This window comes from Schistosoma mansoni, chromosome 1, assembly GCF_000237925.1.
Source record: "Schistosoma mansoni strain Puerto Rico chromosome 1, complete genome".
Taxonomy (NCBI): Eukaryota; Metazoa; Platyhelminthes; class Trematoda; order Strigeidida; family Schistosomatidae; genus Schistosoma; species Schistosoma mansoni.
Window position 1 is genome coordinate 26,121,428 of NC_031495.1, and position 17,690 is coordinate 26,139,117.

Genomic DNA, 17,690 nt, shown 5'->3' on the forward strand with positions numbered 1-17,690 from the left:
CATTATGGAAGGATACTTGTACTTGAGGAATATGGAAATGAAACTGAGTTAGTAATAATCTTTCCAACTTTGAGGAGTGACATTAAAGCCCAAGGGATACATTTTTGAAGTTTAACATGTAATATCTCTTTGTGCTTAGTTCTTGATGTGTTAGCTCTATTATTTTTCAAACATTATCACAGGCTTTAGAAACCCATGAAGAAAAGTTAAGTATTCCTTCTTTAAGATTGACATTTTTAATTGTTTTATTTCTCTGTGATAAAACATTCTCACTGGAGATACTGATTATCTGGAAAAAAACACTTGAATCTCGCCTTCACTAGTACAGTTCGGAGTACAACTTGCATTCAGACCTCAGTTTGCTGCTTTTAATCTTACTGTTCTTTAGCCAACCTACCTAAGAATGTAGGGTCTAAGAGGAAAAATGTCCCAATCAATACGACTTGAGTGGATCATTATAATAGGCGAATCTGACTACAACGTCAAGATAACAGCTACAATCATGCACGGACACAACGCAGATCATTCACTAGGTTATTAGTCAAACAACTAGTATATAAAGTACGTTAATAATTTAGTAATAATCTTTTGGATAATTCAAGAATTTGATCCTATGATTCTTAAAAGATAGTTCATTGTTTTCTTTGTAATTATAAAATTATTCAGTTACTCAAGTTCGCAATCACTCGTAAAGTTAATATTATTTAGTAGTTGAATTCATGAGTCAATTAAAGCTACATCACCATGGAAAACCTGGAGGCACTGGACGGCCGTTTCGTCTCAGTGTGGGACTCCTCAGCACATATTATTTGTAATTTTTTTAAAATAGTAATGCGAATGTTTACAGACAGTATTAGGAACAAAATTCATCCATTCTGTAGATTGTTTTAAAAAAAGCTGTGTAACTTATATCATTTATGAAATTTAGTCTTAACCTTCGAGGCTTTCTTCGCAGCCTTACCAGACACAACTTTAGGAGGCATAGCTTAGTAGACGAACGCCCGCAAATGTCCTGGGTCGGCCGAAACCAAGGAGAGTCCGCTCTCCCTCTCGAAAGACTCTCACATGGCCACGCGTATATAGCCTCTGCCATGGAAGTCCTACTCACTGCCTTCTTGTGGCATTACTGTCGTTTACGAAATTGAGAGGACGAAAAGCGAATGTCCGGTGCTTTAACTGGGTTGGTGGACACGGAGAGTTCACCTATGGGAGTTGGAAAACCCTGATTACAAACCAATGGTGCACATGGGTTGGGTCAAGTATCCTGAGGGAACAAATGGGGTATGAACCAATCGTTGGTCACCGGCTATCATGGGACTGCATCTCCACACGATGTTCCACTACCTTATGGATCAGACCTTTAGGTCAAAGGCTCCGGGTGTGGTCACCTAAGAAAACCACATGCTTCAGTTTGGGCACCTGAGCAGTATCACAGCATTCACACCAATCAAATGAGATTTGTGTGGCGCATATATATCTGGTGCCCCTTTGTACCAATATTTATGTGTTCAAATAAATAAATAAAACTCGAGAAAACATTAACATGAGAGATATTTTCATTTTTTTTTTTAAAAATAAGAACTCACATCTTGAGGGTTATTTTGATTACATAGATCTTGTCCAAGAGCATTCAGAAACATAACTCCTCCTAACATACCAATTTGTCTAACATTTTTAGTAACATCTTGTAGATTCCATCTATAATAAAATATACATAATTGTCTGTAATAATATTTGTTCAGAGGGGGTTTTGTGGAGAATTTAGTATTTTCATAGTTGAAATCATGAGTCAATTGAAGCTAGACCACCATCGAAAACCTGGAAGCACTGGACGGCCGTTTCGTCCTATTATGAAATTCTACCATGTCTGTTGTAGAGATATCAACTCACTGAAGACAATCGGTGAACGGTCACTCAAAATCGTGGATTGGTTGAAGTTAGACATTAACACCGTTGGGTGCCGGCTCAGTGGTCTGTCGGTTAAGGGCTCTGGCTCGAGACTGGCAGGTCCTGGGTTCGAATCTCGCGAGTGCGAGATCGTGGATACGCACTGCTGAGGAGTCCTGTAATAATATTTAACTAAAGGTTCCTATAAATAAATCTTCCTAGTAAAATTATTATTACTATGGTCATTTTGTAGTTTACATGTTTGATATATAAATAATTAGTTAAATATAGTTTATATTAATTATCATGGTTAGAAAATTCCGAAAGTAATAAACAACATTCACTTTGGTTACCATGGAGTTTTTTTTATAAAAAAAAAACTTGTTTCCGTTATAACTTACTTTCGTATAATTTGTTTTTTAAACTTTCAGGGAAATCAAATCAAATAGTTCTACTAAACTATACATCATATGGATTAGTTTTATTAGTATCTTAATTGAGTAAATCTATAACTTAGATTGGACAATTAATGTTATCTTATATAGTTGAGATCATGAGTCAATTGAAGCTAGACCACCATGGAAAACCTGGAAGAACTGGACGGCCACTCCGTCCTATTGTAGGACTCCTCAGCAGTGCGCATCCACGATCCCACCTCGCGAGAGAGATTCGAACCCTGGACCTACCAGTCTCGCGCCAGAGCACTTAACCTTTAACCTACTGAGCCGGCATCCAACGGTGTTAATGTCTAACTTAAACCAATCCACGAAATCGAGCAACCATTTACCAATGTCTTCAGTGGGTTGATATCTCCCAACAGACCTGGTTGGACTCCATTGGTTACTGCTTCTCACTGGAACGCCAGAAAATATCTTTTGAAGCCAGTCACTAGTGAGCATATGATTACGACCAGAAGGGGTTTTGTGGAGAGTTTAGTAATTTTAAAGCAATAATACTGGTAGGTCCTGTGTTTGAATCTCGCGAGGCGGGATCGTAGATGCGCACTGCCGAGGGGTCCCACAATAGGACGAAACGGCCGTCCAGTGCTTCCAGGTTTTACCTGGTGATCTAGCTTCAAATGACTCATGATCTCAACTATATAAAATTACTAAAATCTCCACAAAATCCCCTTCTGATAATTAATGTTATCATTGAATATCAAAAAAGTTTGGGAGAAATCTACAAAATCAATAAAGTTTTTCAATGGTTTTACATATTAGATAAATCTAAATTTTTTACGAAAATAAACAAAAATATAATTGGTTAAAGAATATGACTATCATACTTATAAGATAAGATCAATTTTATAACATATGAAAGCAATTATAAATTTTTCTTCTTTACAAAAAGAAATCTAACATCTTTATCAAAATATGAATGAAACGATTTCATATCAAATTTAGTTTTCTTGAATCTTTCCATTGATGTTAAAGACTGTGCGTATTTCACCCCATTTTACAAGCAAGTGGTTATCAGGACTCAGTAGCTGAGTGAATAACGTGATAGAGTTTGAAGCGAACGGTACTAGGTTGGAATCCCAGAGTGGGCATCAACTCTGAGATGTAAGTACATCCAGCCGACGAGTCCTAAATAGGACGAAACGCGCGTCCTGGATTCCACTGTTAGCCACTATCCATCTTTGCTTACAATGTTTGTGAATTAAGGCTATGTCGAGGCAATACGCACAGTATGCACATATGCCAATAAGAGACTGACCAGTTGCAGTCTTAAACATCAATAGGAAAATTCAAACAAGTAATACTAATTGAATTTAAACTTCACCCCATCGCACAAGCAAGTGGCTATCAGGACTCAGTAGCTGAGTGAATAACGTGATAGAGTTTGAAGCGAACGGTACTAGGTTGGAATCCCAGAGTGGGCATCAACTCTGAGATGTAAGTACATCCAGCCGACGAGTCCTAAATAGGACGAAACGCGCGTCCTGGATTCTACTGTTAGCCACTATCCATCTTTGTTTATAATTATTACTATAGTTGTAAATGAAAACGACTGGTATTTTTCTTCCTTCTATTTTTATGTTCATAGGGTAAATTTATTTTAAAATTTATATGAGTATAATATGTCCATTTGAAAAAATATATTTGCTTATTTAGCCGAGACTGATAGTGAAATGGATATAATTATATGGATAATTATTAACTGATTGTAACTGGATAAGGAACATGAATACTGGACAGATGATAGATGAATATAAACGAAATAACATGTTATTATCGAAAAGATTAATCAATTTTTTTATAGTATTGATTTAAATTGTTCGCTTCAATCATGACAACAGTATTCGTTTTTGACTAACGTGATTGAGAGTGAAATGATAGGAAAGATTTGGTGGAGTTTCATTCTCTGACTTCGATTGCCTAATCTTTAGGTTTACGTTGTTCCTCTGAACAACATCACCAACAGAAACTACCCTGTGATGTTTGTCCTGATGAGGTTGTTCAGAAGAACAATGAAAGTTTCACGATTAATTCATTTAGGTTAAAGAATGAAACTCTTCTGCTGGTGAAAAGAAGAAAGACACTAGTATAACTATTTTTAATGTCTTACTTTCTAGAAGGATAGACGGTTTCATAAAAAGAAATGTACATAGAAATAAAACATGAAAGGGTAAAAATACCCATTTCCACAGTTTATACAGCTTCAATACAAAACAAATTCGGCTAAACGTCTCAACCACAAAATTAGATTATTATGTTCTGAAGATAGTGTAGATAGAGAAATAGATACACTAAATAACACAAAAATAACGGCTATCCAGATAATTTCTGCAAAAAATCCTTATTGAAAAGTATTAAAAAAAGAAGAAACTGTAATTCGATTAGTAGAAAAATCCTGTTTCTGAAATTGAAGTTTAAAAGGGACATGGGAGGGACATTTTATACACGTCGACTGTTGAAAGGACGTTTCACGGCTCCAAGTTACATATAATTTTCTCAACTAAACCAGTACTCACACGACTAATCAAGGGTAGGTTACCGATGATGGGCTCCTCCATGTGTGTATATCAATTCAACTGTTCCTGTAGAGGCCGTACTCAGAGGGCTTTAGGCTTGCGTGTTGATGGAAAAGAGTTACTAAATCGATCAACAGTACTATTATTTCTCACTCGGTAGATAGTAAGCGTCATATCAAAATAGAGGAAGGTTTCTCTGGTTTATATCAAGTTCCAAAGAATCTACCTCAAATAAATGGATTACGGTTATTTTACATAGCCAAAGCCATCTGCATCCACTCCAAAAAACCGAAGTTATGTATCGAGAAAAGGTAAATCCAATCTCTATATTTACTTTGGCCTACGATTAGATCGCCTGGTACCTAAACTGAATATTATAAACCTCTTACCCCTTCCCTTACTTTATTACATCTACCTTAATCTTCACATCCATGTTTTCCAATTTACATGAATTCTTTTTTTTATCGTAATTACCTTGATAACACCCCTCTTATTACATATTATATCCACACAACGATATTATTATGATTATTGTTACCTCGATTAACAAGATAAAATTTTCCTACTATTCATTTTATTCACACGACTTTTTTTCATTTTTCATTTCGTTTATTTTACTATTATTATACTGAATGTGACTTGACACTTTACTTCAGCTTATTTTGACCTTTGATTTTGAATGACCTTTCTAATTCACAAATCACACACTTTTGTAGTATACATGTCGTAACAGATGTAAATGTTTACCATTTTTAACATACCTTATTTTGGCCTTTATAAAATATCACAATAATGATGGACTTATAACTGTAGAACCTGATGATAACTTTATTGAAAACAATTGTTCACTCAAATGTTCTTCAGTTTTGTAGTAGTAGTTGTAGTAGTTGAATTATCAATTAATTGAGTGGGGAATTCAGGACGACTCTAGAGGTATACAGTAACTTGTTTGTTATTTTATTTCGTATTGTTTAGTGAAGATAACCTTATCATCTTTAAGTTAACTTATATCAACTTCTACAGTGATACATTTTAAGCAGATTTTAAGTATTATAAGTCTTATGTTAAGCTTAAATGTTTCAATGACACATGAGAGAATATACATAAGATGTATTAGATGTATTCAAGTTTGAGGGAGATCATATATTGATAGCTACTAGTATAAATCACAATAATTCTATTGTGAATATATTAGTTATCTTGGTAATTATTGAAATTGTAAAGTGATGGCTTAATGGTTAAACAATTCGTGTTTGGAACAAAAAAGGTCAAAGGTTAGAGTCTTTCTATATTCAATTTTAATTTAACAGTTGGGTAGTATCATTACACAAAACAGTGTGTTACATAGCCGAGTAATATAAACGAGCTTACTCGGAATGAATTGGAGCATGTGAACTTGATTGTCCATGGGATATCAAAGACGGATTATTTGTATCTGTAAATAGAAAAATAAGAAAATTATAGAAAGACGATAAGTCGCATGTAAGATAGATTGGCTTAATCGTCCTTAAAATAAAACAATATGGAGACAAGTTTTACAATTTATTGCACTATATTTAGCTGAACAATAACTTTGTGGCCTATTAGTTAGGTTAGTTTGCTTCATGAGTCATGCAAACTAGCAACCACTCAATAAGTTTTAAGTTTCAGTTTTAAAGTTTTGAAATGGATAATCATTTTATGACCAATGTAAATAGGCCAACTGATAGTCGACTTAACTGATAAACATTTGTTCAGACTTCTGGTATCCAATAATTCAAAAAAAGTTCCTACAAGTGAGTTATTCACTTGTTTATATACATAAATTTGGAAGAAAGATGAATAAAAGTCATTCTAGAGTACTGGAAGTGTTTATAGGTAATTACAAAACCAATGAACTTTGACAATACCTACCAGACTTTGTTCGTATTATAATTTCTACAAAAACACTAGCTGAAAATTCTTAATTTACATTGATGAATGATACCAGTTTGACGACCATTGACAATCAGAAAGCACTGAACAGCTGTTTCGTACTAGAACGAGATTCTTCAGCAATGCGTACTCACAAACCCACTGGGGACCCAGAACCTATAGGTCTTGTGTGGAATGCTTAACCTTTAGACTATTGAGTTGATATCCAGTGGTTTATATGTTTAACTTCTATTAATTTGTGACACTAAGCAACAATCACTCATTGTTTTCGATGGTTAAGTGAATCATAGTCAACATTATTAAACTCTAGTGGTTTGTCTTTACATCCATAGCACGAATCTACATAGAACTGAAACTATCATCGGATTTTTTCTTACAACGTAATTTCTCACGGTTTAATAGAAGCTGTAAGTCAGCGGAATCATTTGGAAAGATTTAGTGTCCTTATAAATCTCCAGGATAGATTATGCGTCAGATACACAACTCTATAGACTTCGTTGCATGAAAACAATCTTGTCATTACTGGAGTTATTGACCGAATTTTTGTTAAATTATAAAAAATAGCACCTGATTGCTTGACAAAAACTGAAAGAATATTCAAAAAAGCAGTTCAATAATCAGGTTAGAAATCAGGTGGGAAATTACTGTGGGTATGACAAATATACGAAATGAGGAATTAAGTAATTTAATCATAGTCCATAGCAAATAGCCACACTTACCAGATGGTTTAGAAGTGAAATCTGAATTTGTGCTCATATTTACAATACATGAGTCGTTGTTATCAACCACAGTTTGTTCTTTACAAAGTTGTTTGTTTGAAGTGATTCCTAGTGTACTATATGCTAACTGGCTAGCTAATGTTGCAAGATCACCTTTACAGTTTGCAATACTTTTCAGAACATCATCAATAGTTTCCTCCACACTCGATTCATTTCTATCAGTAGTCGTGCTAAACAACTTTTTTTCTTGAGAATCTGGTTCAATTTTAATTTTGGATTCACTGAAACTCATACAACCTGGGAATATATTTATATCGTTCATATCAGTACCACCATGTGTACTGCATTTTAGTTTGGAAAACGATAGGTTGAATTCTGGTTTCATTTGAGAACAACTTTGATCACAGTGAGATATACTCTCAGACACAATAGTTGAATTCCCTCCAGTGTTTTCCTTTAAAAAAGGATGAAAGATCGAAAGGTAATTAAACCATACGGTCAAAAGAGAGGAAATATACATGATGCTCAAATAGGGTAGTGAACTGGCCAAATCAGTCACTATAAACATATGGTTTATCAAAGATATGTGTTGGGCTGAATGGTCATACCTTATCATCATGATGAGATGAAGTTAGCAGGAACCATAACAAAAGAGATCGCAATAAATTAGTAGCAATAACAATGAGAAAGATTAAGCATTGAGAATAGGGTTCCAAATGGCAGCGTGTAAGGGTATATATGGAGGAAAGATAAAGAGTAAATGCTTTTAGGCCATCACGCCACTGATCTCAGTTATTGAGCGGACATCAACTGGCATGGCTTATATCAATAGACAGTGACTTCATAGATTGATGGTCATGTCTTTCATTAGCAATTCTTAGCCTTCTTACAACCTATTCTTACACAAGTGAACATCACCTATAGAAGTGAGCGGTGGTTAAGCATATGTAATACATGTCATAACCATATTAATGGACGAAGATTAATAGCCTCGTGAAATGATTTTCCACCCTTGCCTATTGCCCTATGCCTCAACATTGCTCACCCGGTCATTCCACGAAACGTTAGCAATGCTCTCAAAGCATATCTCTTACTTTCAGAGACCATGCCTCACAACCATAAAGTAAGACTACTGAGCAGTATACACGTCACAAGTGAACTAAGTTGGCAAACGTCAATCGACTTTTCTGAACCCGCGCCAAGATTTCGTCAGATAATAACCTATCAGAACTGAGCATCTAGCTGATTTCGATTTCCCCATAGTTTTATGCATGGAGTTCTCTTCACAATAGTACTGAATTATGGTGAGAAATCGATATGAAAACATAATCAGGAATCAAAATAACTAAGTATTCCAGCTAATTTGCATATTTTTATGATGTTAATTAAGAAAATTGTCTGTAATCCATTCTATGTTTTGAAAGCTGATATAGTGGTTTGTTTTCTCTGGAAAAAAATCATCAACTCACTTTTTTTTCATTACTAACAAAGGAGTTGGGGCGATGATTTTCAAATCAATCTTTGCTTGTTTATTATCAGTATTATTTAAACTGTTTAATACTCTATGCCATACTTGTTATGGTGAACTGTACAATCTTACTACTTAAATCTAGTATGCCGAAACATAGTTTGTATTTATTAATTTATACGACTAATTATAATTATAACCTGTTTGCTCCTTTAGGGTATTCTTCATTTTATTGAGATCATGTTATTCCATGGTAGAACTGCCTGACCACTATACGCACATCAATTCTGATGGGAAATAATAATTGTGCTGAGATCAATCCTTAAGACTTCTGCTATTCTGATTGGATGCTGGGACCCATGAGAATCAGTGTGACATGTGGATTAGGTGACAGGTACAGTAACGGTGTTGGCATAACTACTGTTAGTGACTCAATAAAATACTGATATGTAGTGGGAAGGATAACTTTGTATACTAACTGTGATAATTGTCACTTAGTTCCATACAAAATTAGAGAGTCAGATATTAAAAGGCATTCTCTACAGACCACTCAAATAATGTACAATCTTGTTCTGTGATCATCACTTACCCAACTCAGATCCATAGCCCAGGAGTAACATTACGAATGACTGTGATTTCTTATTGATTAACCTTTTTAGAATATTCGGATAGCGTTTATAACTTAGATTATTTAATTATTAAACAAGGATTTCATGAAGCAGTTTCATTACAGAAAATAAATGATTTATGTTCATTTCATATGACCAACATACGATAGTAGGTAATCAGTCTTACTAACCTGTGATTGTCTATCGTTGTGAGTAGTCAATTGATTTCGTTTGTTCTGTTGTTGTTTACTTTGAGTTTGATATTGTACACCAGCTAATTTTGGTGGTCTACCTCTGCCACGATGAGTTGTTGTAGATGTAGTCGGTTGATCCACCTGATGACTTCTGCTGGTCGTTCTTTGTCTTCCAGATAACTTTTTTGTGGTAGAAGGCTTTGAACATGAGAGATTTGTTACTTGTTGTGATTGTTTCACAGATGTATTCTGTTGTCGATGTGACAGTGTCTAAGGAAGAAACACAAATCAGAAGAATATAACTTAATATAGATGAAAACTTATCAATAGGGTAAATTATCTATTCGCTTTAAGTTTACTGTCTGAACGAAAGTGAACATAATATGTACTTCAACAAACTGTGTTGAAAATACAATGGAATATTAAGGCATTACCTGTAGAATTTGATATATATATATATATGCCCTAGTATGGCCGAGAGTGGGGAGAGTCCGCTCTCCATCTCGAAATGCTCTCACATGGCCACGCGCATATAACCTCTGACAGGGAAGTCCTACTCACCGCCTTCTCTCAAAGGGGGTGTTGTTTACAAAATTGAGAGGATGAAAAGAGAATGTCCGACGCTTTAACGGGGCCGGTGGACACGGTGAGTCCACCTACGGGAGTTGGGAAACCTTGATTCCAAACCAATGGTGCACATGGGCTCACGTATCCTGAGAGAAAAAATGGCAAATGAATCAATTGTTGGTGACCGGCTACCATGAGACTGCATCTCCTTAAGATGCTCCACTGTCTTGTGGATCAGACCTTTACGTCAAAGCCTCCGGGTGTGGCCCCCTAAGAAAACCACTGTTTCAGTTTGGGCACCTGGGCAGTATCACAGCCCCCACACAAATCAAATGAGATTTGCGCATATATATTTGGTGCCCCTTCGTACCAATATTTATGTGTTTAAATAAATAAATAAATATATGAAGTTGGTTGGAAGTTGGTTGCGCAATTTCGTGGATTGGTTGAGGTTAGACATTAACACCGTTGGATGCCAGCTCAGTGGTCTATCGGTTGAGGGCTCCGGCTCGAGACTGGTAGGTCCTGGGTTCGAATCTCGCGAGGCGAAGTCGTGGATACGCACTGCTGAGGAGTCCCACAATAGGAGGAAACGGCCGTCCAGTGCTTCTAGGTTTTCCATGGTGGTCTAGCTTCAATTGACTCACGCTTTCAATTTAAGGATTGCATTTGATCCGCTCTAGATTAATTCACCTAATGATTGATCAGATCATCAACTCGATTATCAAAAAAGTAAAGTGTCACCTATTGCGATACATCAATATATTCATTGAATTATCTGCAGAATATAGATATCATTACCAAGTTTTGATTTGATAATTTTGAATAAATTGAGCATTGGGTAGATTGTTATAAATAAATCAATATAGTTGTAATATCCCAATGAGTAGAAAAATTAGATTTTCTGACGTTTCGTGATTTAGTGTAAGCCACTTCTTCAGAGAAGTGGCTTCTCTGATTCATTGGGATATTACATATATATCATTATTATTTATCTACAGAATAGTTTCATATGTTTATCAATCATTCTAATGTGATGACATTTCAGTATTATAATTTTGTATCTCATAAAAAGAGAGAATTTTTTTTGTTTAACAAATATCTGTTTTATATTAAATCACATAGGATTGGTTAGGGTTTTATTTTTTTCTTTGATTTTATGATGTTGGGTTAAATTTGTGTCTTTGTGTGAATATTTCAAAGGTTCAGATTATAAAGTGTCTAATCTGACCGTAGTTAACATTTTGTTCTTAACCTAATTCGTTTGTTCAGTGACCTTGACCATATGTGTATATAGGGAGTGAGGGAGAGAGAGAGAGGGAATAAACATGGACAGGTTAGACTATAATTACATTTCAATTTTTCCCCTGGTTAGACCTTAGAACTATGGAAACTTGAAATTTTGATCGAGTTGTATGTAGAAGATATAAATAGATTGATTTTTTTTTATTTACAAGATTATAATGACTTTTAATATGAATCCAATCATAGATAATACCTTATGGATCCGATCCGAACTCTAAATGACTAATGTACGTATTACAAATTATTCATAATCGTTGTAGCTATACAATTATATTTATCTACTATCATTACAAGTTGTTACATGAACAATTTATAGAGAAAGTTATGTTTGTGCTGATGATGTCATTCAAAAGGACGATGAAAGCTCCACGACCAAACTATTCAGCTCAAAGAACAAAACTCCATCAAAATCACCCACCTGAGCTACAAATCTTCTCCACCATCTCAAAAGAAAGTTATGATTTGACACAAAAGTGTTTCGGTGTGTATATGGCTAGATTGAGGAAAACTATCCATTTATTGATTGATAGTTAATATAGAGATAATCACGTTAAAAACAATTCATTTAAAACTTACTTTATCATTATAACTAGTAGAACTATTTAGACATTGACCTAGAAATGTTAGAACATCATTGAATGATTCTTTTGGTTCTGTATTCAAAGGTGTACTGGTAACAGTAGGCGAATTTATTGACTGTTGATTCGTATTATAATTAAATAAACCACTCTGTGGTATATTTAAACCACTGGTTTGATCATTTTGAACTGTAAATTAATGGATAAAATTACTTTTTTAAGAAAACAATGGTAAATTGAATAGTCAAACAAGAATAATTTTACAAATGTCAATAATTGGGTTGTGGAGATTGTTCAGTGTCATTGAAATCATGAACCGACGTAATTTAGACAACCATTGAGAACCTGAAAGCACTGGGTATCCGTTTTGTCCTAGTATGGAACACCTTAGAAGTGAGCTTCCACGAACCCGCATTCGAGAACTGGAACCAAAGGTCCGAGGTTCGACTCCAACATGTGTTGTCCAAGAAATGACATACTAGAACGAAATGGCTATCCAGAGTATAATTTGGATCAGTTCATCATTTCAACATAATTACATACGCTTCGTTATTGTTATTATAAATAGTAAAATCATTAAAATAGATTTATATTCGAAATAAGTTATAATTAAGTGAATTTACCTGAGGTTTGGCCAATTTTATAGCTACCATACACAGCATTCATAATCATCATTAAAGCTTGAGCGTAGGCTAAACTATTTGCAGAAGAAATACCAGGTTTATCATTAAGTGAAGTGATATTATTTGATGCAGGAACAGAGGTATTTAACATCATTGGATCAACTGATCCAGAAGAACAATATAATTCATTACTGGGTGTTGTACTATTAAGAGGCACTGGATTTGAATACTTCAATGTGTCAGAAAGGTTATCTGAAATATATATATTATTTTGTCGTTGTTTTTGGTTTTCTGCTTGTAGATTACAAAAACTATTGAATATTTGACCAGCTAAAAGTGAATTATCATTATTTGTAAAATGAGTTGATTGATTCGATTTAGAACTCAAATCTGTCAAAGAGACATCTTGTGAAGGAATTGTAGTCGTACGATAATTTCCAGGAATATTAATACTTGGTACATCTGTAACTAATGTATTAGACTGAGATATAGAATTAACATTAAATGAACCGGATTGTCCTGTATTCAACTGACTATATATTTGATTTAAAAATGCTAATTGTTGTATATCTTGAATACTTAATCCACTAGATGTATTTTGAGTTTCTTTGATCATTGGATTAGTGTAAGCTGTAAAGAAAATGAGTTAAATCTAGTTCATATGATTTCTAGGTGAAAATAGTATCTATTTATTAAAAACAAATAATAGGGTGACAACTAAATAAAACATTGTTAAGGGTAAATATTGAGTATTCCATTGGCCGGATACTATCAGCAACAGCGTTTTATGGGAGAGGACAAACCAGCTTCCAGCTGAAGAGGAAATTAGGAAAAGACGTTGGAATTGGATCGGACATACATTAAGGAAATCACCAATGTGCATTACAAGGCAATCCCTAACTTGGAATACGGAAGGGAAGCGGAAAAGAGGAAGGCCAAAGAACGCATTACACCGGGAAATAGAAGCAGATATGAAAAGGATGAATGTTAACTGGAAAGAACTGGAAAGGATTGCCCAGGACAGAGTTGAATGGAGAAAACTGGTGAGCGGCCTATGCTCCTCCACGAGGGGTAACAGACGTAAGTAAGTAAGTAAGGAAACAATGACACGTGCTTCATCCTGTTTGAGACTCATCAGCTGGAGTTACCTGCATCCCAATGTTGATATAAACATTGAGACTCGAAATGTTACTAACCACTATCCAACTTTAATAAATGCTTATGATTATATGATTAGATAGAGGTAATCCTTCCATGAAGCACATCTATCAATACAAGAGCAAAGTATAAATCCTTATAAACTCAGCTAACCACTCATTTAAATATCCGTAAAAATACTTAGTTATAATCACTCGTCTCAATTGATAAATTATTGAACTGTTAGACAACAAAACTGAGAGGCATAAATGTGATTATTCATATTTTCATGTTATATTCTCTAAATTGGATGACTTAGTAATGACACTTCCGCTTGGTTTTCTAGACAACGTCATTAATAATAATTGCTTTAAGAATATGACATCGGAACTAAAAATCTTTTCTCATATTTCAAAGTTTAATATTCTAACATTTATTATCATGTAGGAAAGGAATCAAAAACAATCCAGTGAATAATTCAATTAACCTATTTTTTATTCCTTGAAAATAGTTGTGGAAAAGATGTAGACTTTCATCAGTTACAACTTGGCATAAAATCTTAATAATAGTAATATTTATTTATTTAAACACATAAACATTGGTACAAGAAGGCACTAAATACAAATGTGCCACACAAATCATTCGATATTTGCGGGGGCTTGGATACTGCGTGTGAGCCAAAAGACTAAAGCAGGTGGTTTTCTTAAAGGACCACTCTCCATGTCTTTGACCTAAAAGTCTAATCCATAAAGCGGTGGAGCAACGTTAGGCGATGCCGTCTCATGGTACCCAGTGACCAACAATAGGTTCGTATCCTTCCTTCAGGATCCTGGAGCCCATGTGCATCATTGGTTTGGAATCAGAGTTTTCCAACACCCCTAGGTGAATCATTCATATCCACTAACCCTGTTAAAGCACCAGACATTCACTTTTCGTCCTCTCAATTTCGTGAACAACACAAAATTAAGAATAATAATAACGATACTAATAATGACATTAATGACAAACTATCAGCAAAACTACTTTGTACCGAACAGAAATACATTCTTTATAAGCAAAGATGGATAGTGGCTAGCAGTGGAATCCAGGACGCACGTTTTGTTCTATTTGGTACTCGTCAGCTGGATGTACCTGCATCTCAGAGTTGATGTTCACTCTGGGACTCGAAGTCCTTAGTATATTTGACTGGGTGGGACTTTGAAATGGTTAAGATGAGATAAACTAGGACTATCACTAATGATTTAGTTAAATAAAGTAAAGATTAAAAAAGATTGTATTGAGTAATTCAGTTTATAGACATGAATGAAGAAGTGCGTCAATGTCTCAATTATTCTGTTAAGCGAACATTTAGAACAAGATTTGAATCCGTACATTTCATTTATTTACAAAAGTACTTGATGAAAGTCAGCAATTTAATGGTAAGTAATTATATTCTTTAAAAACCGTTTTTTCTAAAATACTCTATCATGTTAAGTGGTTGAATACACAACATGAATTTATGCATCTTGATATGCTATACCCAGTAAGTAAAACCAGTTCTATGAATAATCTTTAAGATCAACTAGATAGTAGAAAGCATGAGTCAATTGAAGCTAGACAACCATGGAAAACCTGGAAACACTGGACGGCCGTTTCGTCCTATTATGGGACTCCTCAGCAGTGCGCATCCACGAACCCGCTCTCGCGAGATTCGAACCCAGGACCTACCAGTCTCGAGCCGAAGCCCTTAACCGATAGACCACTGAGCTGGCATCCAACGGTGTTAATGTCTAACTTCAACTGATCCACTGATCAACTAGATAATTTGGAGATGAAACATTCTACACATATTTATTTATGTTTGGATACTTAAAAATAAAAGTGTAACTTACCAAGCATTTCCGGTAGCATCCTTAGATTATTCCATATATTCATGTTCTGTGTACCACTAAGAATATTATGACTTGGAACATTGGAATTGGTTCCACTTAAATATTCCATTTTATTACCAAACATTCGATGTTCTTTCGTGACTGATTGTGGTTCTTTACCATTCTGTTCCATTAATAAAAGTTGCATTTGAAGTTGTTGCAATTTTTGTTGGTCATCGAGATAAGGAAGGAAACTAGTATTCGTTGGAAAGCTAGGTAATTCTGTGTTAGGAAATGATTTCTGCGACCAATAGTTCAAACCATTTAAGTAAGATAGAGATGGATTTACACATGGTGTATTACCATTTAATAATGTTGAAGTCTGAGCAGACATAAATGGTAGTTCAAATGATGCACAGTTTTTATCATTTGAAGTAGATTTGTCAGCATCCCTACCAGATGAAGTATGTTTATTCGAAATAGATGACATATTTTTTTACAAAGTTGTTCAGTTTCTTCTGAAATGAATGAAATTGAAATGGACACAGGGGTAAGCAAATATATGAAAATCATGGCGAACTGAACAGCATACGAAAAATACTTTTCACTGTTTACTAGTTACAATATATTTCCATGTTTATCTGGAAGAATACTTTTCTAATGATTTAAACGTCTTATTTTCCTGGACAACTTTTACCACTACTGTTATTACTTTTCGTTTCGTTGAATTAGTTCTATACAAGCTCGTTTAAGACAAGTTCATTAGATTTTAAAAAGTTTCCAGTTTGAACGAAATTAGAACTTAAAATAGTCTAAGAGCTTAACCACAGTGGAGTAAAATACCCCGCCGATATTTAAAGTACTCCTTACTGACCAAACTAGTGTTGGTGTTCACGTAGTTATAATCTGTCGTGTGTTTTAGTAGCATATTTCGTTTTCTAGTATGTTCTTTTTACTCGCCACATTCGTCTTTTTCGCTTTAGATAAACATTATTTATCAAAACAGTGACGAAGAAAATATCATGTAACGTTTGTTTTTGAAAAGTGATGCTCCTTTTTATGAATTAATGCTTTATAGCAACAAAGATAATAGTTTGCATGATGCACTGACCGAGGATCAAAACTAGATCCTTCAGGTCTATCTCTGAGCCATTAAACTTCAGAAAAGGGGGTTGGAATCCAGTGGTCTATATCAATCAATCTGCAATATTGTGTGGTGATCATTCGTTACCGTTTGATGATATTCGTCTCATGCCTAATATGGGTGAGTTAGACTAGTGACAGATTCTCACTTGAAGTCTTGGAGCCACTTCTTGAAGTTAGTCTCTAGTAAGCAATATGGTAAATGTTGTTATAGCATGTTGTAGAAATAGTTGGACTTCATAATTTACATCACCGTGATGTAAACTATGACTGATCACTAGACAATTCATCAGACACATAACTGAGATATATAAGTAGGTAGGTAAGTATGCACATGCTTACATTTTACTAATGTTAACTTTGTTTAAGAAAGTTAATGTGTTGAAAAGTTATCAAATAAATCTACTCTTGTACTTTTATGAACAGTACATAATGTAAAGCATTAAAGTGGTACCACCTATTTCATACTACATTTTTATAATACTAGAAATAATCTGGGAATGTAATACTAATATTCAATAACGAAATATTCATTGTTAGATGATTGTAGAATTAGAAGCACCGTAATGATTCGTAATGGTTTGTAGAAAATACAGTTAGATTTAAAAATAAATGTTTATAATAAAGTTGAATAATGAATAGAATGTATAATGGCTATGACTGGTAAAACTAGGATCAGATTGTTGATCAGTTACGTGCGATTGAATAAAACAGATTGAGAAT

General features: G+C 34.5%; 1 protein-coding gene across 1 annotated transcript in view; it reads right to left on the reverse strand.

Annotated features, from left to right (window-relative positions):
• The window catches only part of Smp_170760 (putative bromodomain containing protein), a gene marked incomplete at both ends in the record, with an annotated part of 55,526 nt that extends 39,212 nt beyond the window's left edge, over window positions 1-16,314 (reverse strand). Inside the window, 7 exons of the mRNA XM_018793844.1 lie at window positions 1,587-1,698; window positions 6,233-6,296; window positions 7,495-7,948; window positions 9,762-10,034; window positions 12,213-12,403; window positions 12,838-13,467; window positions 15,846-16,314. Of these exons, the coding sequence (XP_018648315.1) occupies window positions 1,587-1,698; window positions 6,233-6,296; window positions 7,495-7,948; window positions 9,762-10,034; window positions 12,213-12,403; window positions 12,838-13,467; window positions 15,846-16,314 (2,193 nt within the window). The remainder of the gene's footprint in view (window positions 1-1,586; window positions 1,699-6,232; window positions 6,297-7,494; window positions 7,949-9,761; window positions 10,035-12,212; window positions 12,404-12,837; window positions 13,468-15,845) is intronic.
• Between the last annotated feature and the right edge of the window lie 1,376 nt (window positions 16,315-17,690).